Below are 26426 nucleotides of genomic sequence, written 5' to 3' on the forward strand. Positions count from 1 at the left end.
ATCCTAAACATCTTTCTTACAAGAAAAGAAGAAAACAGTAAAAAAGTAATACCATATTCTTTTATTGATGTTTCATCAGGTTGAGTAGCTGTAACCTCTCAGAGAGAAGCTGTGAAACTCTGTCCTCAGTTCTCAGCTCTGAGTCCTCTAGTCTGAGAGAGCTGGACCTGAGTAACAACAACCTGAATGACTCAGGAGTGAAAGCTTTATCTAATGGAATTAAGAGTCACCACTGGAAACTAGAAACACTCAGGTCAGGATTAGTGGTTTATATATGCAGGATTGTGTCTGCTGTGATTTGTCTATCTTTTAATAAAAGATATCCACACATCTACTGGAAGTGCAGCCTTCTGCAATCAGACAATTTTTTTTTTAATCTAAGGATTAACCCTCTATTCTCTAAAATAATTTTATTAGAATGTTTCAGATTCTTGAGAATTCTGTAAGAAAGGGGACTTAAAGACCTAAATATAGCTTTAAAACTGCTGTAAAGTGTCAATTATTTTAGTTGTAATTTAAACATCACAAGCAGTGCTTTCATGACAAGATTTTCATCATCTATTTCTCATTATGACTTTCTTATCATTTTCTCCTCCTCCTCTCCTTCTGCCACCTCCAGCCCTGCTCTCATGTAGAGTTTGTCCTCTACTTTATCTATGACGAATAGTTCCAAAGTAATGACAGTCCCACCAGCCTCAGCTCTACTGTATGTAGGTTTTACAAGTTGTAGAATTTAATTTTTGGATCAAATTGAATTTTCTAGAGCTGTTATCCGCTTATTTTTTTTCCCTGGGGGGTGTTTCAACTGCACTGCCGCTCTCTAACACTGTCATGTATTGTGTGGTGTCTGCAGGCTGTCAGGCTGCCTGATCACAGAAGAAGGTTGTAAGTCTCTGGTCTCAGCTTTGAGCTCCAACCCCTCCCATCTGAGAGAGCTGGACCTGAGCTACAACCATCCAGGAGAGGCAGGAGTGAAGCTGCTGGAGCAGCTAAAAATAGAGACACTCAGGTATGGAGAGGCCTGTTGCAGCCACATACAATTTCTAAGAGAGGAGTTTATCAGTCTTTTTCTCTGTCCTTCACTATAGTACTATGTAAATGTTCCAATAACACTTAGATCCAGCATGAAGAAATGACACGTCGCAAGTTTTTAATCAGCTCATGGCAGCTGTGAGAGGTTCCTGTATCATAAAACCACTAAGTCTATACTAGAAGTATGGAAAATATAATAAAATACACACTGCACATAAATAACACAATAAATTAATAACACAATAAATTTACACCAATGCATTTTAGTAACTTATATATACACATATGTACACTTTTCTTTTCATCTCAATTTCATATCTTAGCATTAACACGTTCACACAATGTTCATCAGTTAACTAAAAAAAATAAAAAATCCCAAAATCGCAGATTTCAGTCTCCTAATTTCTCAATTTCTGGGGACCATTTTTATTTTGGTAACAATGCTCAAGACCAAGCTGACTGGTTATAAAGTGCTAATACTGAAACTAGTAGTTTCTACATTCTTTCAGCCTGCTAGCTATGCTAACAAGTCATTGAATGGTGTCCCAACTTCTGGGAAATTGCTATTCTAATTATTGTAGGGTCTTTACCTTACAATATAAAGCACTTTGAGGCAACTGTTTGTGATTTGGTGCTATATAAATGAATTAAATTGAATTGAACTGACTGCTAGCTGTGCACAATAGACTGGGTCACATCACAGTAAGGAGAGATGGACACAGCAGGCTGCTCTGCTAGCTAACTAACATTAAACGTCACAGTAAAAAAACAATGTAGTGCTGGTGGGAGTTACATTACAGACTAATAGCATTTCGTTATTTAGCATTATGTTTGTTTATATCTGCTCCACTTACCACTGTAATTTTTTTTTATTTTTAAATCTTCCTCTTTTTTTCACTCGAATGTAACTCTTCTTCATTTTCAATAATTGCAGTCATTAGGTTATTTTAAACTGAACCATTTACTCCTCTTGCAATGGGAATTAGTAGACTCATGAAGGACCCCATTATGGAGTTTTTCAGCCCTTCCCATTGATGGGAATGTTTCCAGATGCATTTTAGAATAGGAGCCTTTTGAATTTGATGAATGGTGCTCTCATTACATCTAACCAGGGAGAAAACATGAGAATATTAGAAATTGCTGTTGAAATTACAATTGTTACCACCACTGTTAATATTTCCAGTGGAACCTTCAGAATAAGCAGCTTCCACATTCTATAAATGCCTTTAAATTTTATTATATCAAAAATTAGAAAACCCTTCCAATAAATATGAGAATGAGAGGTCAATAAGTTTATTGAACTCTGATCTTTGAATATGAGGTAAAACCATTGCAAAAAAACAAAAAAAAACTTAATAACAGCAACTATATGTAAAAGGAATGCAGGAGATGAATGTTAGGAGAAGAACAAAATTGACTAATTATCTGTCTTTAGATACTTATGCACGCACAGATGGTTTCAGCATTGAAAAGTTACTTTGAGATTTGATAAATAAGATTAAGTGATTGCAAATTCTTGGTTATTCTTGCACTGTGTGGGTGTTTCCTTGCAAAATTTTGCAAGAAAAGTATTAAAATGAATGATACAAATGAGCTTTATTAAGACTCATAGTAAGTATTTGCTGTGATGATGATTTTTGCTCTAATCAAACAGCCTCACTGTAACACGACAACCACAGGACAGGACTATAGAGACGTTTCCTTCAAGTGTATGAGTCCAAATGTTGGACTGTTCCTTTATCAGTGTCTAACAGTGTGTGTCTGAGAGCGATGTAATGTCCATGTGTGCATGCTGAAAGAGACTGTGCTGCTCTGACCCCCCTCCTCCTTTCAGGGTGGAGCCTGCTGGAGTCCGATGGCTGATCCCAGGTCTGAGGAAGTGTAAGTGTGTTTTAATGTGATTGATGAAAACAAAGCAGCACACATTCAACCATCTTCAAACTGTCACATCACTCATTCACATCTCTGATGTCAGGAGTCATCATCAAAGTGTCAATCAATGAACAGATGATGGATCAATAACTGCAGCTGGATTGTGTTTGTTCTCTCCATCAGATTCCTGTCAACTCACAATCGACACAAACACAGTGAACACAAACCTACAACTGTGTGACAACAACAGGAAGGTGACACATGTGGAGGAGGTTCAGTCATATCCTGATCATCCAGACAGATTTGATGTTTGGCCTCAGCTGCTGTGTAGAGATGGTCTGACTGGTCGCTGTTACTGGGAGGTCGAGTGGAGCGGAGAGGTTGATATATCAGTGAATTACAGAAGAATCAGCAGGAAAGGAAACAGAAATGACTGTGAGTTTGGAAGGAATGATCAGTCCTGGTGTCTGTACTGCTCTGATTATCACGGTTACTCTGTCTGTCACAATAACAGAGAAACCTACATCTCCTCCTCCTCCTCCTCCTCTGTCTCTACCAGAGTAGCAGTGTATGTGGACTGTCCTGCTGGCACTCTGTCCTTCTACAGAGTCTCCTCTGACACTCTGATCCACCTCCACACCTTCAACACCACATTCACTGAACCTCTTTATCCTGGATTTACAGTCTGGTTTCCTGGTTCCTCAGTGTCTCTGTGCTGAGTTGAGTGTAACGAGTGTCCTCCTGTCAGAGAAACTCTGACTGTTGAACAGATAGTTCAGTCTGTACATGTCTGTCTCTTTCACTCACAAACACATTTTCAGATTCATGGATTCAATCAGTTGATGTTTGAAACTGTTCTAAAATAAATAAACTCCTCTGACTATGAAGAAGATTGTGTTAAAAGTATGATTAACGTTCACTGAAGCTCCAATAAATCATCTCCTTTAACTGTGAAGCAGTTTGACACTAAGTTGATGGTTTGTCGCCCTCTGTTGGTAAATAGATGAACTACATTCTTATATTCATGATTCGCTCTCATTATGTAAAACATCTTTCATTTACTTCCTGTGATATTGAACTGATTTGATGGATAACCCTGATGCTAAATATTCACACACTGTTACTCTTGGACTTGTTAGGCAAATTTCACAAACACACCTGTAAGTGGAAGCAATGAACTCCTTCATTCAACATGTTTATAAAATATTTTGACCTTTATTTCAAGTCACTGAAATTTGCATTTAAAAAAATGAATAAAAACCTAAAATAAAATAAATAAAATTGTTCACATGTTTGTTTTCTTTGTGGTTTTGGTTTGCTTTGTTTACTTGGTAGTTGATGTTATTTTGTTGCTGATTGTTTGTTTAATGATTTTACACTCTGAGGTTTTAATTGATCAAAATAGTGAAATATTGTTTTTATAATTGTACCGCTAACTGTTGTTAACCACACTGATACCAAACTATCAGGATCACTGCATTGATTAACTGAGAGGCTTCCTGCTCCTCAACAATAGAAACTGTTCAGTTCACATGTGATTAAGGACACAGCTCAGCTAAAACCACTCAAACTAAACTGCACTGTTTTCTTTCATATGCAGTGAAAGCAGTTTGAATTCAGACTCACAATATAAACACATCATTTTAGAGGCTGCGTTCAAGAACAGGACAGTGATGCTGGTTTCTGTGAAACCTCCAAATGTTTCCAGATGTTTCCATCCTGTTTCCAGCCCAGCTGATCAGTTTCTGATGTTCCTGATTGTGAACTTGCCCTCAAACGCCTCTCTGTGTGTTAAAGCTCTTCTTAAAGTTTACTTTCACCGTCCTGAAACTCGTGTTTCTGATGACCGATGCTGATCGTCTCCATGTGAAGGTAATGAAGCAGTGTGTCATCTTTTCCTCACTAACAGCAGCAGAGGAGCTGCAGCTTTTTCTCTTTGAATATCTTCAATCTGGCTTCATGGGTTTGATAGTCTTCTGTGACTCAAAGTGATGAAAGTTGCTCTTTTCTGCTCAGCACTTTTCCAAAACCACAATAGTTTCATCCACTTACAAATCTGAACACTTTAAAACTGTTTCTTTCCTTTTGCTGCAGGTTACTGGGAGAAATCAGTGTTGGATGGATCATTTCTGAAGCTGTAATGTAACAGCTTTAACAGGATGACTGCTTCATAGACGACCTGTGAACAGACTGTCTCTTCCTCTTTTTTTTATTATTAATGTTACTTTATTTAACTTCTATTGTATATGACAACATGAACATGATTCTTGGGACTTTTCCCAACACTGACAGCCAGGCAGGAGGAGTTTGACTCTCCTATAGACTGAAGCTTCCAGGCAGAAAGCAGAACAACATCAGGAAGCAACAAGAACAAGATGGCAGCTTTAAATCCTCTGAGTGGGGACTGGGAACAGGTGAGGGCGCTGTGGGAGTCAGGTGACTGAAAGCAGGTGGAGCGTCTGAGGACACCTGGTGGCTGGATGGAGTGAAGAGGTGAAAGCAGCACAGGGCTGAGACAGGAGCAGAGATGAGGTGGTTCTAGACTGACCTGCAGCAGACCACAGACCTCCTGTGAGTCTGAGGGTGACTTCATGCTGGAGAAGGATGAAGGACTCTGACCTGAACCAGTTCCTCCAACACCTTCACCCACTTTCTACCTGCTCTGTTCCCTCTTTTACACCAACATGATCAGGTCACTTCATCCAACTTAATGTCAGCTGTAAAAGTTCCACATCTAAATCTACAATCAGGGGAAATCAGAGTGAATCGGGCTCTGCTGTTAGGTTGAAATCTGATAACAAATTAACTCCACAGTGACAGGTGCAGATAAGGAATGCAAACATCCCAACATGTTTATCTAAACTGCCTCTTAAAGGAACTAATAAAGGAAAGAATTTGTTTATTCTATAAAACGTCTACAACGTGTACATTTAAGTCCCTGCTGCTCATAGTAGTCAGTAGGACTCCATAGATTAAATTATTGAATTGACCCCAGGGTGGTGTTCTCTTCTTTCACTGCCAACAGGGCTGCAGCTATTGATTCTTTTAGTAATCAATGATTCTACTGATTATTCCATCAATTTATTGAACAATCAGATAAAAACTTTTGTCTTTTTAATGAGTAAAAAGAAATATTCAAAAGAGGAAAAAAACCACAGGTCTTTCATAATGAACTGCAGTGTTTTGAACAGTTTCATACAGCACCTGTCAAAAAACTAAAGCCTGTTCAAAATATTTTTTAAAGAAAACTTTCTTAAATGCAAAAATAAATAATCACAAGTAAAGTATTGTCAAATACAATATACTGTAGATACAACTTAAACTAGACATAAAATAAAATAGCCTTTAGTCTGTCCGCTGAGAAGACTTTCTTACTTCAGTAGAGTTTTGAAAGTACTGTAGCTCCTGGATGAGGTTGATTTGGTGTGTGTTCAAGTGTATGTGTTTGTTTGTTTTGTGTGTTTCTGCATGTTTAAGTGTGCTAGTGAACAAATATATGGTTTTCAGCCTTTAAAGGAGAATGTGGTGGCTGCCGTGAAGAAACACAAACATAACACTGAGGTTTGTCCTGAGTTTTGATGCAACGTTTCCTGCTGCAGAAAACAGTCGTTCTGATGGTGCACATGTTCATAATGTTAATAATAATTCAGTGACCAGTTCAACAGCCCCAGGTGAATGTGTCATAGTTTGACTGCTCCATGAATATTTTTTCTGTGCTGGTGAGAAAAAAAAATTTTATTTTTATATTCCATTGATTTTCTTCTGCACATATTTTTTAAATATTAATTTTAATTAATGTGTCTTTATGACCATAAATGGTGATGAGACAGTAAAACATATTTTCTGAACCATCCCTTAGTTATGCTGCTATAGGCCTAGTCTGCTGGGGGGTTCACATAATGCACTGTTTCTCATTCACCTTATTTACTTTGTTTATACTCCACTCTGCATTTAATCATTAATTGATATTAATCTCTGGCTCTCTTCCACAGCATGTCTTTCTCTCCCCTCAGCCCAACCGGTCGCGGCAGATGACCCCCCCTCCCTGAGCCTGGTTCTGCTGGAGGTTTCTTCCTGTTAAAAGGGAGTTTTTCCTTTCCACTGTCGCCAAGTGCTGCTCATAGGGGGTCGTTTTGACTGTTGGGTTTTCTCTGTATTATTGTAGGGTCTTTACCCACAATACAAAGCGCCTTGAGGCGACAGTTTGTTGTGATTTGGCGCTATATAAATAAAATTGAATTGAATTAAAGGAACTGAAGGAAAAGACTGCTGGACATCAGTAAGGAATTAAAGTACAGTAAAGGAAACTGGCTGATAATAACTTTGACAAGTTCTGTGAACACAGAAACACAACAAAACACAGCAAACAAAGCACTGAGTTGTTGGTTGTCTGAGAGATCAGCAGGACTGCTAAACCTGAGCCACTGTGAAAATATCACCTGTTGGATCTTTACCTTGTACTTGAACTGATTCTTGATGATTCCTTCAGAGTGGATCAGGAGAGCTCAGAGGTTCCCAGTGGTCAGTCTGCCCAGCAGCATCAAACACAGCTGGACTCTATATTTATGGTTTGTACATGTACAACAACTACTGTTACATCTGTTCTTTCAGTCATCTCCATGCTGCACTTTGTACACCAGTGGATTCTCATTGTACTCATGTTTCTGATGTTTGACTCTGTTGTTTTAGTCTGACTGGATCATTCATGTGATTTCTTCCAGCTGCTGGAGGAAAATATCATCACTTTTGTGAAGAATGAGCTGAAAAAGATCCAGAAGGTTCTAAATCCAGAATTTGTAGAGCATCAGAATGAGGATGAGGAGTTGCTGCCAGTTGAGGAAGAAGCAAAAAAAGAGGAAAACAGAGATGCATTTGTGAAGATCACACTGCACTTCCTGAGGAAAATGAAGCAGGTGGAGCTGGCTGACCGTCTGCAGAGCAGTAAGAGGATTTCTCTGAAAATGTTGACAGAACAGCATTAAATTCTATATTTATAGTTACTTAGTTCATTATTTTTAAGATTATATGTTTTTTGTTCTTTGAGAATTTCCCATCACCTGCCAGCACAAACTTAAATCCACTCTGAAGAAGAAGTTCCAGTGTGTGTTTGAGGGGATCACTAAAGCAGGAAACCCAACCCTTCTGAATCAGATCTACACAGAGCTCTACATCACAGAGGGAGGGGCTGCAGAGGTCAATGATGAACATGAGGTCAGACAGATTGAAACAGCATCCAGGAAACCAGACAGACCAGAAACAACAATCAGACAAGAAGACATCTTTAAAGGCTCACCTGGAAGACATGAACCAATCAGAACAGTGCTGACAAAGGGAGTGGCTGGCATTGGGAAAACAGTCTTAACACAGAAGTTCACTCTGGACTGGGCTGAAGACAAAGCCAACCAGGACATCCAGTTCATGTTTCCATTCACTTTCAGAGAGCTGAATGTGCTGAAAGAGAAAAAGTTCAGCTTGGTGGAACTTGTTCATCACTTCTTTACTGAAACCAAAGAAGCAGGAATCTGCAGCTTTGAAGACTTCCAGGTTGTGTTCATCTTTGATGGTCTGGATGAGTGTCGACTTCCTCTGGACTTCCACAACACTGAGATCCTGGCTGATGTTACAGAGTCCACCTCAGTGGATGTGCTGCTGACAAACCTCATCAGGGGGAACCTGCTTCCCTCTGCTTGCCTCTGGATAACCACACGACCTGCAGCAGCCAATCAGATCCCTGCTCAGTGTGTTGATATGGTGACAGAGGTCAGAGGGTTCACTGACCCACAGAAGGAGGAGTACTTCAGGAAGAGATTCCAGGACAAGAAATTGGTTTACAAAATAATCTCCCACATCAAGACATCACGAAGTCTCCACATCATGTGCCACATCCCAGTCTTCTGCTGGATCACTGCTACAGTTCTGGAGGATGTGCTGAAAACCAGAGAGAGAGGAGAGCTGCCCAAGACCCTGACTGAGATGTACATCCACTTCCTGGTGGTTCAGGCCAAAGTGAAGAAGGTCAAGTATGATGGAGGAGCTGAGACAGATCCACACTGGAGTCCAGAGAGCAGGAAGATGATTGAGTCTCTGGGAAAACTGGCTTTTGAACAGCTGCAGAAAGGAAACCTGATCTTCTATGAATCAGACCTGACAGAGTGTGGCATCGATATCAGAGCAGCCTCAGTGTACTCAGGAGTGTTCACACAGATCTTTATAGAGGAGAGAGGGCTGTACCAGGATAAGGTGTTCTGCTTCATCCATCTGACTGTTCAGGAGTTTCTGGCTGCTCTTCCTGTTCATCTGACCTTTATCAACTCTGGAGTCAATCTGCTGGAAGAACAACAACAGCCTCCCAGACAGAGCAACACCTCTACCAGAGTGCTGTGAACAAGGCCTTACAGAGTCCAAATGGACACCTGGACTTGTTCCTCCGCTTCCTCCTGGGTCTTTCACTGCAGACCAATCAGACTCTCCTACGAGGTCTGCTGACACAGACAGGAAGTAGCTCACAGACCAATCAGGAAACAGTCCAGTACATCAAGAAGAAGCTCAATGAGGATCTGTCTGAAGAGAAAAGCATCAACCTGTTCCACTGTCTGAATGAACTAAATGATTGTTCTCTAGTGGAGGAGATCCAACAGTCCCTGAGTTCAGGAAGTCTCTCCACAGATAAACTGTCTCCTGCTCAGTGGTCAGCTCTGGTCTTCATCTTACTGTCATCAGAAGAAGATCTGGATGTGTTTGACCTGAAGAAATACTCTGCTTCAGAGGAGGCTCTACTGAGGCTTGTTCCAGTGGTCAAAGCCTCCAACAAAGCTCTGTAAGTTATCCTAAACATCTTTCTTACAAGAAAAGAAGAAAACAGTAAAAAAGTAATACCATATTCTTTTATTGATGTTTCATCAGGTTGAGTAGCTGTAACCTCTCAGAGAGAAGCTGTGAAACTCTGTCCTCAGTTCTCAGCTCTGAGTCCTCTAGTCTGAGAGAGCTGGACCTGAGTAACAACAACCTGAATGACTCAGGAGTGAAAGCTTTATCTAATGGAATTAAGAGTCACCACTGGAAACTAGAAACACTCAGGTCAGGATTAGTGGTTTATATATGCAGGATTGTGTCTGCTGTGATTTGTCTATCTTTTAATAAAAGATATCCACACATCTACTGGAAGTGCAGCCTTCTGCAATCAGACAATTTTTTTTTTAATCTAAGGATTAACCCTCTATTCTCTAAAATAATTTTATTAGAATGTTTCAGATTCTTGAGAATTCTGTAAGAAAGGGGACTTAAAGACCTAAATATAGCTTTAAAACTGCTGTAAAGTGTCAATTATTTTAGTTGTAATTTAAACATCACAAGCAGTGCTTTCATGACAAGATTTTCATCATCTATTTCTCATTATGACTTTCTTATCATTTTCTCCTCCTCCTCTCCTTCTGCCACCTCCAGCCCTGCTCTCATGTAGAGTTTGTCCTCTACTTTATCTATGACGAATAGTTCCAAAGTAATGACAGTCCCACCAGCCTCAGCTCTACTGTATGTAGGTTTTACAAGTTGTAGAATTTAATTTTTGGATCAAATTGAATTTTCTAGAGCTGTTATCCGCTTATTTTTTTTCCCTGGGGGGTGTTTCAACTGCACTGCCGCTCTCTAACACTGTCATGTATTGTGTGGTGTCTGCAGGCTGTCAGGCTGCCTGATCACAGAAGAAGGTTGTAAGTCTCTGGTCTCAGCTTTGAGCTCCAACCCCTCCCATCTGAGAGAGCTGGACCTGAGCTACAACCATCCAGGAGAGGCAGGAGTGAAGCTGCTGGAGCAGCTAAAAATAGAGACACTCAGGTATGGAGAGGCCTGTTGCAGCCACATACAATTTCTAAGAGAGGAGTTTATCAGTCTTTTTCTCTGTCCTTCACTATAGTACTATGTAAATGTTCCAATAACACTTATATCCAGCATGAAGAAATGACACGTCGCAAGTTTTTAATCAGCTCATGGCAGCTGTGAGAGGTTCCTGTATCATAAAACCACTAAGTCTATACTACAAGTATGGAAAATATAATAAAATACACACTGCACATAAATAACACAATAAATTTACACCAATGCATTTTAGTAACTTATATATACACATATGTACACTTTTCTTTTCATGTCAATTTCATATCTTAGCATTAACACGTTCACACAATGTTCATCAGTTAACTAAAAAAAATAAAAAATCCCAAAATCGCAGATTTCAGTCTCCTAATTTCTCAATTTCTGGGGACCATTTTTATTTTGGTAACAATGCTCAAGACCAAACTGATTGGTTATAAAGTGCTAATACTGAAACTAGTAGTTTCTACATTCTTTCAGCCTGCTAGCTATGCTAACAAGTCATTGAATGGTGTCCCAACTTCTGGGAAATTGCTATTCTAATTATTGTAGGGTCTTTACCTTACAATATAAATCACTTTGAGGCAACTGTTTGTGATTTGGTGCTAGCTGCTAGCTGTGCACAATAGACTGGGTCACATCACAGTAAGGAGAGATGGACACAGCAGGCTGCTCTGCTAGCTAACTAACATTAAACGTCACAGTAAAAAAACAATGTAGTGTTGGTGGGAGTTACGTTACAGACTAATAGCATTTCGTTATTTAGCATTATGTTTGTTTATATCTGCTCCACTTACCACTGTAATTTTTTTTATTTTTTAATCTTCCTCTTTTTTTCACTCCAAGGTAACTCACCTTCATTTTCATTAACTTGCAGTCATTAGGTTATTTTAAACTGAACCATTTACTCCTCTTGCAATGGGAATTAGTAGACTCATGAAGGACCCCATTATGGAGTTTTTCAGCCCTTCCCATTGATGGGAATGTTTCCAGATGCATTTTAGAATAGGAGCCTTTTGAATTTGATGAATGGTGCTCTCATTACATCTAACCAAGGAAAAAACATGAGAATATTAGAAATTGCTGTTGAAATTACAATTGTTACCACCACTGTTAATATTTCCAGTGGAACCTTCAGAATAAGCAGCTTCCACATTCTATAAATGCCTTTAAATTTTATTATGTCAAAAATTAGAAAACCCTTCCAATAAATATGAGAATGAGAGGTCAATAAGTTTATTGAATTCTGATCTTTGAATATGAGGTAAAACCATTGCAAAAAAACAAAAAAAAACTTAATAACAGCAACTGTATGTAAAAGGAATGCAGGAGATGAATGTTAGGAGAAGAACAAAATTGACTAATTACCTGTCTTTAGATACTTATGCACGCACAGATGGTTTCAGCATTGAAAAGTTACTTTGAGATTTGATAAATAAGATTAAGTGATTGCAAATTCTTGGTTATTCTTGCACTGTGTGGGTGTTTCCTTGCAAAATTTTGCAAGAAAAGTATTAAAATGAATGATACAAATGAGCTTTATTAAGACTCATAGTAAGTATTTGCTGTGATGATGATTTTTGCTCTAATCAAACAGCCTCACTGTAACACGACAACCACAGGACAGGACTATAGAGACGTTTCCTTCAAGTGTATGAGTCCAAATGTTGGACTGTTCCTTTATCAGTGTCTAACAGTGTGTGTCTGAGAGCGATGTAATGTCCATGTGTGCATGCTGAAAGAGACTGTGCTGCTCTGACCCCCCTCCTCCTTTCAGGGTGGAGCCTGCTGGAGTCCGATGGCTGATCCCAGGTCTGAGGAAGTGTAAGTGTGTTTTTAATGTGATTGATGAAAACAAAGCAGCACACATTCAACCATCTTCAAACTGTCACATCACTCATTCACATCTCTGATGTCAGGAGTCATCATCAAAGTGTCAATCAATGAACAGATGATGGATCAATAACTGCAGCTGGATTGTGTTTGTTCTCTCCATCAGATTCCTGTCAACTCACAATCGACACAAACACAGTGAACACAAACCTACAACTGTGTGACAACAACAGGAAGGTGACACGTGTGGAGGAGGTTCAGTCATATCCTGATCATCCAGACAGGTTTGATGTTTGGCCTCAGCTGCTGTGTAGAGATGGTCTGACTGGTCGCTGTTACTGGGAGGTCGAGTGGAGCGGAGAGGTTGATATATCAGTGAATTACAGAAGAATCAGCAGGAAAGGAAACAGAAATGACTGTGAGTTTGGAAGGAATGATCAGTCCTGGTGTCTGTACTGCTCTGATTATCACGGTTACTCTGTCTGTCACAATAACAGAGAAACCTACATCTCCTCCTCCTCCTCCTCCTCTGTCTCTACCAGAGTAGCAGGGTATGTGGACTGTCCTGCTGGCACTCTGTCCTTCTACAGAGTCTCCTCTGACACTCTGATCCACCTCCACACCTTCAACACCACATTCACTGAACCTCTTTATCCTGGATTTACAGTCTGGTTTCCTGGTTCCTCAGTGTCTCTGTGCTGAGTTGAGTGTAACGAGTGTCCTCCTGTCAGAGAAACTCTGACTGTTGAACAGATAGTTCAGTCTGTACATGTCTGTCTCTTTCACTCACAAACACATTTTCAGATTCATGGATTCAATCAGTTGATGTTTGAAACTGTTCTAAAATAAATAAACTCCTCTGACTATGAAGAAGATTGTGTTAAAAGTATGATTAACGTTCACTGAAGCTCCAATAAATCATCTCCTTTAACTGTGAAGCAGTTTGACACTAAGTTGATGGTTTGTCGCCCTCTGTTGGTAAATAGATGAACTACATTCTTATATTCATGATTCGCTCTCATTATGTAAAACATATTTCATTTACTTCCTGTGATATACACCTGATTTGATGGATAACCCTGATGCTAAATATTCACACACTGTTACTCTTGGACTTGTTAGGCAAACTTCACAAACACACCTGTAAGTGGAAGCAATGAACTCCTTCATTCAACATGTTTATAAAATATTTTGACCTTTATTTCAAGTCACTGAAATTTGCATTTAAAAAAATGAATAAAAACCTAAAATAAAATAAATAAAATTGTTCACATGTTTGTTTTCTTTGTGGTTTTGGTTTGCTTTGTTTACTTGGTAGTTGATGTTATTTTGTTGCTGATTGTTTGTTTAATGATTTTACACTCTGAGGTTTTAATTGATCAAAATAGTGAAATATTGTTTTTATAATTGTACCGCTAACTGTTGTTAACCACACTGATACCAAACTATCAGGATCACTGCATTGATTAACTGAGAGGCTTCCTGCTCCTCAACAATAGAAACTGTTCAGTTCACATGTGATTAAGGACACAGCTCAGCTAAAACCACTCAAACTAAACTGCACTGTTTTCTTTCATATGCAGTGAAAGCAGTTTGAATTCAGACTCACAATATAAACACATCATTTTAGAGGCTGCGTTCAAGAACAGGACAGTGATGCTGGTTTCTGTGAAACCTCCAAATGTTTCCAGATGTTTCCATCCTGTTTCCAGCCCAGCTGATCAGTTTCTGATGTTCCTGATTGTGAACTTGCCCTCAAACGCCTCTCTGTGTGTTAAAGCTCTTCTTAAAGTTTACTTTCACCGTCCTGAAACTCGTGTTTCTGATGACCGATGCTGATCGTCTCCATGTGAAGGTAATGAAGCAGTGTGTCATCTTTTCCTCACTAACAGCAGCAGAGGAGCTGCAGCTTTTTCTCTTTGAATATCTTCAATCTGGCTTCATGGGTTTGATAGTCTTCTGTGACTCAAAGTGATGAAAGTTGCTCTTTTCTGCTCAGCACTTTTTCCAAAACCACAATAGTTTCATCCACTTACAAATCTGAACACTTTAAAACTGTTTCTTTCCTTTTGCTGCAGGTTACTGGGAGAAATCAGTGTTGGATGGATCATTTCTGAAGCTGTAATGTAACAGCTTTAACAGGATGACTGCTTCATAGACGACCTGTGAACAGACTGTCTCTTCCTCTTTTTTTATTATTAATGTTACTTTATTTAACTTCTATTGTATATGACAACATGAACATGATTCTTGGGACTTTTCCCAACACTGACAGCCAGGCAGGAGGAGTTTGACTCTCCTATAGACTGAAGCTTCCAGGCAGAAAGCAGAACAACATCAGGAAGCAACAAGAACAAGATGGCAGCTTTAAATCCTCTGAGTGGGGACTGGGAACAGGTGAGGGCGCTGTGGGAGTCAGGTGACTGAAAGCAGGTGGAGCGTCTGAGGACACCTGGTGGCTGGATGGAGTGAAGAGGTGAAAGCAGCACAGGGCTGAGACAGGAGCAGAGATGAGGTGGTTCTAGACTGACCTGCAGCAGACCACAGACCTCCTGTGAGTCTGAGGGTGACTTCATGCTGGAGAAGGATGAAGGACTCTGACCTGAACCAGTTCCTCCAACACCTTCACCCACTTTCTACCTGCTCTGTTCCCTCTTTTACACCAACATGATCAGGTCACTTCATCCAACTTAATGTCAGCTGTAAAAGTTCCACATCTAAATCTACAATCAGGGGAAATCAGAGTGAATCGGGCTCTGCTGTTAGGTTGAAATCTGATAACAAATTAACTCCACAGTGACAGGTGCAGCTAAGGAATGCAAACATCCCAACATGTTTATCTAAACTGCCTCTTAAAGGAACTAATAAAGGAAAGAATTTGTTTATTCTATAAAACGTCTACAACGTGTACATTTAAACCCCTGCTGCTCATAGTAGTCAGTAGGACTCCATAGATTAAATTATTGAATTGACCCCAGGGTGGTGTTCTGTTCTTTCACTGCCAACAGGGCTGCAGCTATTGATTCTTTTAGTAATCAATGATTCTACTGATTATTCCATCAATTTATTGAACAATCAGATAAAAACTTTTGTCTTTTTAATGAGTAAAAAGAAATATTCAAAAGAGGAAAAAAACCACAGGTCTTTCATAATGAACTGCAGTGTTTTGAACAGTTTCATACAGCACCTGTCAAAAACTAAAGCCTGTTCAAAATATTTTTTAAAGAAAACTTTCTTAAATGCAAAAATAAATAATCACAAGTAAAGTATTGTCAAATACAATATACTGTAGATACAACTTAAACTAGACATAAAATAAAATAGCCTTTAGTCTGTCCGCTGAGAAGACTTTCTTACTTCAGTAGAGTTTTGAAAGTACTGTAGCTCCTGGATGAGGTTGATTTGGTGTGTGTTCAAGTGTATGTGTTTGTTTGTTTTTGTGTGTTTCTGCATGTTTAAGTGTGCTAGTGAACAAATATATGGTTTTCAGCCTTTAAAGGAGAATGTGGTGGCTGCCGTGAAGAAACACAAACATAACACTGAGGTTTGTCCTGAGTTTTGATGCAACGTTTCCTGCTGCAGAAAACAGTCGTTCTGATGGTGCACATGTTCATAATGTTAATAATAATTCAGTGACCAGTTCAACAGCCCCAGGTGAATGGGTCATAGTTTGACTGCTCCATGAATATTTTTTCTGTGCTGGTGAGAAAAAAAAATTGTATTTTTATATTCCATTGATTTTCTTCTGCACATATTTTTTAAATATTAATTTTAATTAATGTGTCTTTATGACCATAAATGGTGATGAGAAAGTAAAACATATTTTCTGAACCATCCCTTAGTTATGCTGCTATAGGCCTAGTCTGCTGGGGGGTTCACATAATGCACTGTTTCTTCTCATTCACCTTATTTACTTTGTTTATACTCCACTCTGCATTTAATCATTAATTGATATTAATCTCTGGCTCTCTTCCACAGCATGTCTTTCTCTCCCCTCAGCCCAACCGGTCGCGGCAGATGACCCCCCCTCCCTGAGCCTGGTTCTGCTGGAGGTTTCTTCCTGTTAAAAGGGAGTTTTTCCTTTCCACTGTCGCCAAGTGCTGCTCATAGGGGGTCGTTTTGACTGTTGGGTTTTCTCTGTATTATTGTAGGGTCTTTACCCACAATACAAAGCGCCTTGAGGCGACAGTTTGTTGTGATTTGGCGCTATATGAATAAAATTGAATTGAATTAAAGGAACTGAAGGAAAAGACTGCTGGACATCAGTAAGGAATTAAAGTACAGTAAAGGAAACTGGCTGATAATAACTTTGACAAGTTCTGTGAACACAGAAACACAACAAAACACAGCAAACAAAGCACTGAGTTGTTGGTTGTCTGTGAGATCACCACGACTGCTAAACCTGAGCCACTGTGAAAATATCACCTGTTGGATCTTTACCCTGTACTTGAACTGATTCTTGATGATTCCTTCACAGAGTGGATCAGGAGAGCTCAGAGGTTCCCAGTGGTCAGTCTGCCCAGCAGCATCAAACACAGCTGGACTCTATATTTATGGTTTGTACATGTACAACAACTACTGTTACATCTGTTCTTTCAGTCATCTCCATGCTGCACTTTGTACACCAGTGGATTCTCATTGTACTCATGTTTCTGATGTTTGACTCTGTTGTTTTAGTCTGACTGGATCATTCATGTGATTTCTTCCAGCTGCTGGAGGAAAATATCATCACTTTTGTGAAGAATGAGCTGAAAAAGATCCAGAAGGTTCTAAATCCAGAATTTGTAGAGCATCAGAATGAGGATGAGGAGTTGCTGCCAGTTGAGGAAGAAGCAAAAAAAGAGGAAAACAGAGATGCATTTGTGAAGATCACACTGCACTTCCTGAGGAAAATGAAGCACGAGGAGCTGGCTGACCGTCTGCAGAGCAGTAAGAGGATTTCACTGAAAATGTTGACAGAACAGCATTAAATTCTATATTTATAGTTACTTAGTTCATTATTTTTAAAATTATATGTTTTTTGTTCTTTGAGAATTTCCCATCACCTGCCAGCACAAACTTAAATCCACTCTGAAGAAGAAGTTCCAGTGTGTGTTTGAGGGCATCGCTAAAGCAGGAAACCCAACCCTTCTGAATCAGATCTACACAGAGCTCTACATCACAGAGGGAGGGGCTGCAGAGGTCAATGATGAACATGAGGTCAGACAGATTGAAACAGCATCCAGGAAACCAGACAGAGCAGAAACAACAATCAGACAAGAAGACATCTTTAAAGGCTCACCTGGAAGAGATGAACCAATCAGAACAGTGCTGACAAAGGGAGTGGCTGGCATTGGGAAAACAGTCTTAACACAGAAGTTCACTCTGGACTGGGCTGAAGACAAAGCCAACCAGGACATCCAGTTCATGTTTCCATTCACTTTCAGAGAGCTGAATGTGCTGAAAGAGAAAAAGTTCAGCTTGGTGGAACTTGTTCATCACTTCTTTACTGAAACCAAAGAAGCAGGAATCTGCAGCTTTGAAGACTTCCAGGTTGTGTTCATCTTTGATGGTCTGGATGAGTGTCGACTTCCTCTGGACTTCCACAACACTGAGATCCTGGCTGATGTTACAGAGTCCACCTCAGTGGATGTGCTGCTGACAAACCTCATCAGGGGGAACCTGCTTCCCTCTGCTTGCCTCTGGATAACCACACGACCTGCAGCAGCCAATCAGATCCCTGCTCAGTGTGTTGATATGGTGACAGAGGTCAGAGGGTTCACTGACCCACAGAAGGAGGAGTACTTCAGGAAGAGATTCCAGGACAAGAAATTGGTTTACAAAATAATCTCCCACATCAAGACATCACGAAGCCTCCACATCATGTGCCACATCCCAGTCTTCTGCTGGATCACTGCTACAGTTCTGGAGGATGTGCTGAAAACCAGAGAGAGAGGAGAGCTGCCCAAGACCCTGACTGAGATGTACATCCACTTCCTGGTGGTTCAGGCCAAAGTGAAGAAGGTCAAGTATGATGGAGGAGCTGAGACAGATCCACACTGGAGTCCAGAGAGCAGGAAGATGATTGAGTCTCTGGGAAAACTGGCTTTTGAACAGCTGCAGAAAGGAAACCTGATCTTCTATGAATCAGACCTGACAGAGTGTGGCATCGATATCAGAGCAGCCTCAGTGTACTCAGGAGTGTTCACACAGATCTTTATAGAGGAGAGAGGGCTGTACCAGGATAAGGTGTTCTGCTTCATCCATCTGACTGTTCAGGAGTTTCTGGCTGCTCTTCATGTTCATCTGACCTTTATCAACTCTGGAGTCAATCTGCTGGAAGAACAACAAACAGCCTCCCAGACAGAGCAACACCTCTACCAGAGTGCTGTGAACAAGGCCTTACAGAGTCCAAATGGACACCTGGACTTGTTCCTCCGCTTCCTCCTGGGTCTTTCACTGCAGACCAATCAGACTCTCCTACGAGGTCTGCTGACACAGACAGGAAGTAGCTCACAGACCAATCAGGAAACAGTCCAGTACATCAAGAAGAAGCTCAATGAGGATCTGTCTGAAGAGAAAGCATCAACCTGTTCCACTGTCTGAATGAACTAAATGATTGTTCTCTAGTGGAGGAGATCCAACAGTCCCTGAGTTCAGGAAGTCTCTCCACAGATAAACTGTCTCCTGCTCAGTGGTCAGCTCTGGTCTTCATCTTACTGTCATCAGAAGAAGATCTGGATGTGTTTGACCTGAAGAAATACTCTGCTTCAGAGGAGGCTCTGCTGAGGCTTGTTCCAGTGGTCAAAGCCTCCAACAAAGCTCTGTAAGTTATCCTAAACATCTTTCTTACAAAAAAAGAAGAAAACAGTAAAAAAGTAATACCATATTCTTTTATTGATGTTTCATCAGGTTGAGTAGCTGTAACCTCTCAGAGAGAAGCTGTGAAACTCTGTCCTCAGTTCTCAGCTCTGAGTCCTCTAGTCTGAGAGAGCTGGACCTGAGTAACAACAACCTGAATGACTCAAGAGTGAAAGCTTTATCTAATGGAATTAAGAGTCACCACTGGAAACTAGAAACACTCAGGTCAGGATTAGTGGTTAATCTATGCAGGATTGTGTCTGCTGTGATTTGTCTATCTTTTAATAAAAGATATCTACAAATCTACTGGAAGTGCAGCCTTCTGCAATCAGACAATTTTTTTTTAATCTAAGGATTAACCCTCTATTCTCTAAAATAATTTTATTAGAATGTTTCAGATTCTTGAGAATTCTGTAAGAAAGGGGACTTAAAGACCTAAATATAGCTTTAAAACTGCTTTGAAGTGTCAATTATTTTAGTTGTAATTTAAACATCACAAGCAGTGCTTTCATGACAAGATTTTCATCATCTATTTCTCATTATCACTTTCTTATCACTTTCTCTTCCTCCACTCCTTCTGCTACCTCCGGCCCTGCTCTCATGTAGAGTTTGCCCTCTACTTTATCTATGATGAATAGTTCCAAACTAATGACAGTCCCACCAGCCTCAGCTCTACTGTATGTAGGTTTTACAAGTTGTAGAATTTAATTTTTGGATCAAATTGAATTTTCTAGAGCTGTTATCCGCTTATTTTTTTTCCGGGGGGGGGTCAACTGCACTGCCGCTCTCTAACACTGTCATGTATTGTGTGGTTTCTCCAGGCTGTCAGGCTGCCTGATCACAGAAGAAGGTTGTAAGTCTCTGGTCTCAGCTTTGAGCTCCAACCCCTCCCATCTGAGAGAGCTGGACCTGAGCTACAACCATCCAGGAGAGGCAGGAGTGAAGCTGCTGGAGCAGCTAAAAATAGAGACACTCAGGTATGGAGAGGCCTGTTGCAGCCACATACAATTTCTAAGAGAGGAGTTTATCAGTCTTTTTCTCTGTCCTTCACTATAGTACTATGTAAATGTTCCAATAACACTTATATCCAGCATGAAGAAATGACACGTCGCAAGTTTTTAATCAGCTCATGGCAGCTGTGAGAGGTTCCTGTATCATAAAACCACTAAGTCTATACTAGAAGTATGGAAAATATAATAAAATACACACTGCACATAAATAACACAATAAATTAATAACACAATAAATTTACACCAATGCATTTTAGTAACTTATATATACACATATGTACACTTTTCTTTTCATCTCAATTTCATATCTTAGCATTAACACGTTCACACAATGTTCATCAGTTAACTAAAAAAAATAAAAAATCCCAAAATCGCAGATTTCAGTCTCCTAATTTCTCAATTTCTGGGGACCATTTTTATTTTGGTAACAATGCTCAAGACCAAGCTGACTGGTTATAAAGTGCTAATACTGAAACTAGTAGTTTCTACATTCTTTCAGCCTGCTAGCTATGCTAACAAGTCATTGAATGGTGTCCCAACTTCTGGGAAATTGCTATTCTAATTATTGTAGGGTCTTTACCTTACAATATAAAGCACTTTGAGGCAACTGTTTGTGATTTGGTGCTATATAAATGAATTAAATTGAATTGAACTGACTGCTAGCTGTGCACAATAGACTGGGTCACATCACAGTAAGGAGAGATGGACACAGCAGGCTGCTCTGCTAGCTAACTAACATTAAACGTCACAGTAAAAAAACAATGTAGTGCTGGTGGGAGTTACATTACAGACTAATAGCATTTCGTTATTTAGCATTATGTTTGTTTATATCTGCTCCACTTACCACTGTAATTTTTTTTTATTTTTAAATCTGCCTCTTTTTTTCACTCGAATGTAACTCTTCTTCATTTTCAATAATTGCAGTCATTAGGTTATTTTAAACTGAACCATTTACTCCTCTTGCAATGGGAATTAGTAGACTCATGAAGGACCCCATTATGGAGTTTTTCAGCCCTTCCCATTGATGGGAATGTTTCCAGATGCATTTTAGAATAGGAGCCTTTTGAATTTGATGAATGGTGCTCTCATTACATCTAACCAGGGAGAAAACATGAGAATATTAGAAATTGCTGTTGAAATTACAATTGTTACCACCACTGTTAATATTTCCAGTGGAACCTTCAGAATAAGCAGCTTCCACATTCTATAAATGCCTTTAAATTTTATTATATCAAAAATTAGAAAACCCTTCCAATAAATATGAGAATGAGAGGTCAATAAGTTTATTGAACTCTGATCTTTGAATATGAGGTAAAACCATTGCAAAAAAACAAAAAAAAACTTTAACAGGAACTGTATGTAAAAGGAATGCAGGAGATGAATGTTAGGAAAAGAACAAAATTGACTAATTACCTGTCTTTAGATACTTATGCACGCACAGATGGTTTCAGCATTGAAAAGTTACTTTGAGATTTGATAAATAAGATTAAGTGATTGCAAATTCTTGGTTATTCTTGCACTGTGTGGGTGTTTCCTTGCAAGGTTTTGTAAGGGAAGTATTAAAATGAATCATACAAATGAGCTTTATTAAGACTCATAATAACTATTTGCTGTGATGATGATTTTTGCTCTAATCAAACAGCCTCACTGTAACACGACAACCACAGGACAGGACTATAGAGACGTTTCCTTCAAGTGTATGAGTCCAAATGTTGGACTGTTCCTTTATCAGTGTCTAACAGTGTGTGTCTGAGAGCGATGTAATGTCCATGTGTGCATGCTGAAAGAGACTGTGCTGCTCTGACCCCCCTCCTCCTTTCAGGGTGGAGCCTGCTGGAGTCCGATGGCTGATCCCAGGTCTGAGGAAGTGTAAGTGTGTTTTTAATGTGATTGATGAAAACAAAGCAGCACACATTCAACCATCTTCAAACTGTCACATCACTCATTCACATCTCTGATGTCAGGAGTCATCATCAAAGTGTCAATCAATGAACAGATGATGGATCAATAACTGCAGCTGGATTGTGTTTGTTCTCTCCATCAGATTCCTGTCAACTCACAATCGACACAAACACAGTGAACACAAACCTACAACTGTGTGACAACAACAGGAAGGTGACACATGTGGAGGAGGTTCAGTCATATCCTGATCATCCAGACAGATTTGATGTTTGGCCTCAGCTGCTGTGTAGAGATGGTCTGACTGGTCGCTGTTACTGGGAGGTCGAGTGGAGAGGAGAGGTTCACATATCAGTGAGTTACAGAAGAATCAGCAGGAAAGGAAACAGAAATGACTGTGAGTTTGGAAGCAATGATCAGTCCTGGTGTCTGTACTGCTCTGATTATCACGGTTACTCTGTCTGTCACAATAACAGAGAAACCTACATCTCCTCCTCCTCCTCTGTCTCTAACAGAGTAGCAGTGTATGTGGACTGTCCTGCTGGCACTCTGTCCTTCTACAGAGTCTCCTCTGACACTCTGATCCACCTCCACACCTTCAACACCACATTCACTGAACCTCTTTATCCTGGATTTACAGTCTGGTTTCCTGGTTCCTCAGTGTCTCTGTGCTGAGTTGAGTGTAACGAGTGTCCTCCTGTCAGAGAAACTCTGACTGTTGAACAGATAGTTCAGTCTGTACATGTCTGTCTCTTTCACTCACAAACACATTTTCAGATTCATGGATTCAATCAGTTGATGTTTGAAACTGTTCTAAAATAAATAAACTCCTCTGACTATGAAGAAGATTGTGTTAAAAGTATGATTAACGTTCACTGAAGCTCCAATAAATCATCTCCTTTAACTGTGAAGCAGTTTGACACTAAGTTGATGGTTTGTCGCCCTCTGTTGGTAAATAGATGAACTACATTCTTATATTCATGATTCGCTCTCATTATGTAAAACATATTTCATTTACTTCTTATGATATACACCTGATTTGATGGATAACCCTGATGATAAATATTCACACACTGTTACTCTTGGACTTGTTAGGCAAACTTCACAAACACACCTGTAAGTGGAAGCAATGAACTCCTTCATTCAACATGTTTATAAAATATTTTGACCTTTATTTCAAGTCACTGAAATTTGCATTTAAAAAAATAAATAAAAACCTAAAATAAAATAAATAAAATTGTTCACATGTTTGTTTTCTTTGTGGTTTTGGTTTGCTTTGTTTACTTGGTAGTTGATGTTATTTTGTTGCTGATTCTGTTCGTTTAATGATTTTACACTCTGAGGTTTTAATTGATCAAAATAGTGAAATATTGTTTTTATAATTGTACCGCTAACTGTTGTTAACCACACTGATACCAAACTATCAGGATCACTGCATTGATTAACTGAGAGGCTTCCTGCTCCTCAACAATAGAAACTGTTCAGTTCACATGTGATTAAGGACACAGCTCAGCTAAAACCACTCAAACTAAACTGCACTGTTTTCTTTCATATGCAGTGAAAGCAGTTTGAATTCAGACTCACAATATAAACACATCATTTTAGAGGCTGCGTTCAAGAACAGGACAGTGATGCTGGTTTCTGTGAAACCTCCAAATGTTTCCAGATGTTTCCAGATGTTTCCATCCTGTTTCCAGCCCAGCTGATCAGTTTCTGATGTTCCTGATTGTGAACTTGCCCTCAAACGCCTCTCTGTGTGTTAAAGCTCTTCTTAAAGTTTACTTTCACCGTCCTGAAACTCGTGTTTCTGATGACCGATGCTGATCGTCTCCATGTGAAGGTAATGAAGCAGTGTGTCATCTTTTCCTCACTAACAGCAGCAGAGGAGCTGCAGCTTTTTCTCTTTGAATATCTTCAATCTGGCTTCATGGGTTTGATCGTCTTCTGTGACTCAAAGTGATGAAAGTTGCTTTTTTCTGCTCAGCACTTTTTCCAAAACCACAATAGTTTCATCCACTTACAAATCTGAACACTTTAAAACTGTTTCTTTCCTTTTTCTGCAGGTTACTGGGAGAAATCAGTGTTGGATGGATCATTTCTGAAGCTGTAATGTAACAGCTTTAACAGGATGACTGCTTCATAGACGACCTGTGAACAGACTGTCTCTTCCTCTTTTTTTTATTATTAATGTTACTTTATTTAACTTCTATTGTATATGACAACATGAACATGATTCTTGGGACTTTTCCCAACACTGACAGCCAGGCAGGAGGAAATTGACTCTCCTATAGACTGAAGCTTCCAGGCAGAAAGCAGAACAACATCAGGAAGCAACAAGAACAAGATGGCAGCTTTAAATCCTCTAGTGGGGAAGTGGGAACAGGTGAGGGCGCTGTGGGAGTCAGGTGACTGAAAGCAGGTGGAGCGTCTGAGGACACCTGGTGGCTGGATGGAGTGAAGAGGTGAAAGCAGCACAGGGCTGAGACAGGAGCAGAGATGAGGTGGTTCTAGACTGACCTGCAGCAGACCACAGACCTCCTGTGAGTCTGAGGGTGACTTCATGCTGGAGAAGGATGAAGGACTCTGACCTGAACCAGTTCCTCCAACACCTTCACCCACTTTCTACCTGCTCTGTTCCCTCTTTTACACCAACATGATCAGGTCACTTCATCCAACTTAATGTCAGCTGTAAAAGTTCCACATCTAAATCTACAATCAGGGGAAATCAGAGTGAATCAGGCTCTGCTGTTAGGTTGAAATCTGATAACAAGTTAACTCCACAGTGACGGGTGCAGATGAGGAATGCAAACATCCCAACATGTTTATCATTCATCAAACTGATACAATCAGTTCAGCGTTGTTGTGAGACACAAAAAAGCTCCCAGGTGTTTTTCTGTGAGGCAGCACGGGTCTCTCACTGACATGTTATCTGACATATTTCAGGTTTCCATCATCACCCTGAGTTCTCCTCTGGCTCCTCCTTTCCTGCTGACCCTGAACCGGAAACAGACTGTAACAACATCAGCTTTGTCCTGCACTGCTGCAGTGATCCCTGTTTAAACTCATCTTTATGGAGCTTTGGACAGTCGTTTGTCATGTTGTCATCGATGGCACTGATACAACAATCCTCTCAAAGCTGCTGTGAGATGTTGGAGGTGATCTTCACATTTCTGAGCCTGATGATTTGAGTTTTGCTGAAACACTTCATGATGTTAAATCAGCACTGTGTGTAGTTTTATAAACACAGGCTGCAGACAGTCTGAGCGTGTTCACACTGAAATATTCTCAAACTTGTGTGATCATTAAATGCTGCTGAACCAGTTGGACCTGCAGAGTCTTGTAGTCAGTGCACAAGCATGCTGTCTACTGTCATCACCCCGTTCCTCTGCTGCAGCTTGCTGCCTGTTTTTCTTCCTTTCTTTTTGTCCACACCCATCATTTTCCAAGGTTCAAAAAAGGTGATCTAAAATAGCTTTCATTTTTTTGTGTTAAAGCTTTATCTCTGATAATGAGAAAATATGGGATTTGTCTGGTGGGCAATAATAGAGGAACTGGATTGAGAGTCAAAAGTTGTGTGAAATATCTGTGTGCCTGGATTATGTCCTGATCAAATGAACACATCTATGGACAATTGATCTCCCCAAAAACATGCATTACATGGAGTTCCCCATGCTGCATTCATGTAGTCTGCATGGTGTTGGTTTTGGCTCTAGTTCTGGGCTCTCCACAACTCTGTACCAAATATGAATCCAGTAGGTTTTGAACAAGTTGTGATTTATTTATTTATTTGCTGTGTGTTGAAAGTAAGGATTTTTCTTAACCTCATTATGGCAGAAAATAAATAAATAAAATTAGTAATTAATCAGGTGATCTAGGGCTCAATGGAAACCATTCATACAAATGTGGTATGAATTGTTTTGGTAGTTTTTCTGTAATTTTGCTAAAACCAAACAGATGTACCAAAAACAATACCCTGTTACCCCTCTGGGGGTAGGGTAACTGCATATACTGTCATCAGCTGCTGCCTCTGGTAGAACTTGTCTGTTTTTCTTTCTTTTTGTCCTCTTGTGT

The 26426-nt window shown here is 39.8% G+C and overlaps 1 protein-coding gene across 1 annotated transcript in view; it reads left to right on the forward strand.

Moving 5' to 3' along the window:
• Positions 1-26426, forward strand: part of LOC115796156 (NACHT, LRR and PYD domains-containing protein 3-like) — a 108834-nt gene that overhangs the window by 28964 nt on the left and 53444 nt on the right. Inside the window, exons 5-8 of the mRNA XM_030752434.1 lie at positions 80-253; positions 9808-9981; positions 10582-10737; positions 19498-19671. Coding sequence (XP_030608294.1) covers positions 80-253; positions 9808-9981; positions 10582-10737; positions 19498-19671 — 678 coding nt within the window. The remainder of the gene's footprint in view (positions 1-79; positions 254-9807; positions 9982-10581; positions 10738-19497; positions 19672-26426) is intronic.

Source organism: Archocentrus centrarchus, chromosome 2 (genome assembly GCF_007364275.1).
Source record: "Archocentrus centrarchus isolate MPI-CPG fArcCen1 chromosome 2, fArcCen1, whole genome shotgun sequence".
Classification (NCBI taxonomy): domain Eukaryota; kingdom Metazoa; phylum Chordata; class Actinopteri; order Cichliformes; family Cichlidae; genus Archocentrus; species Archocentrus centrarchus.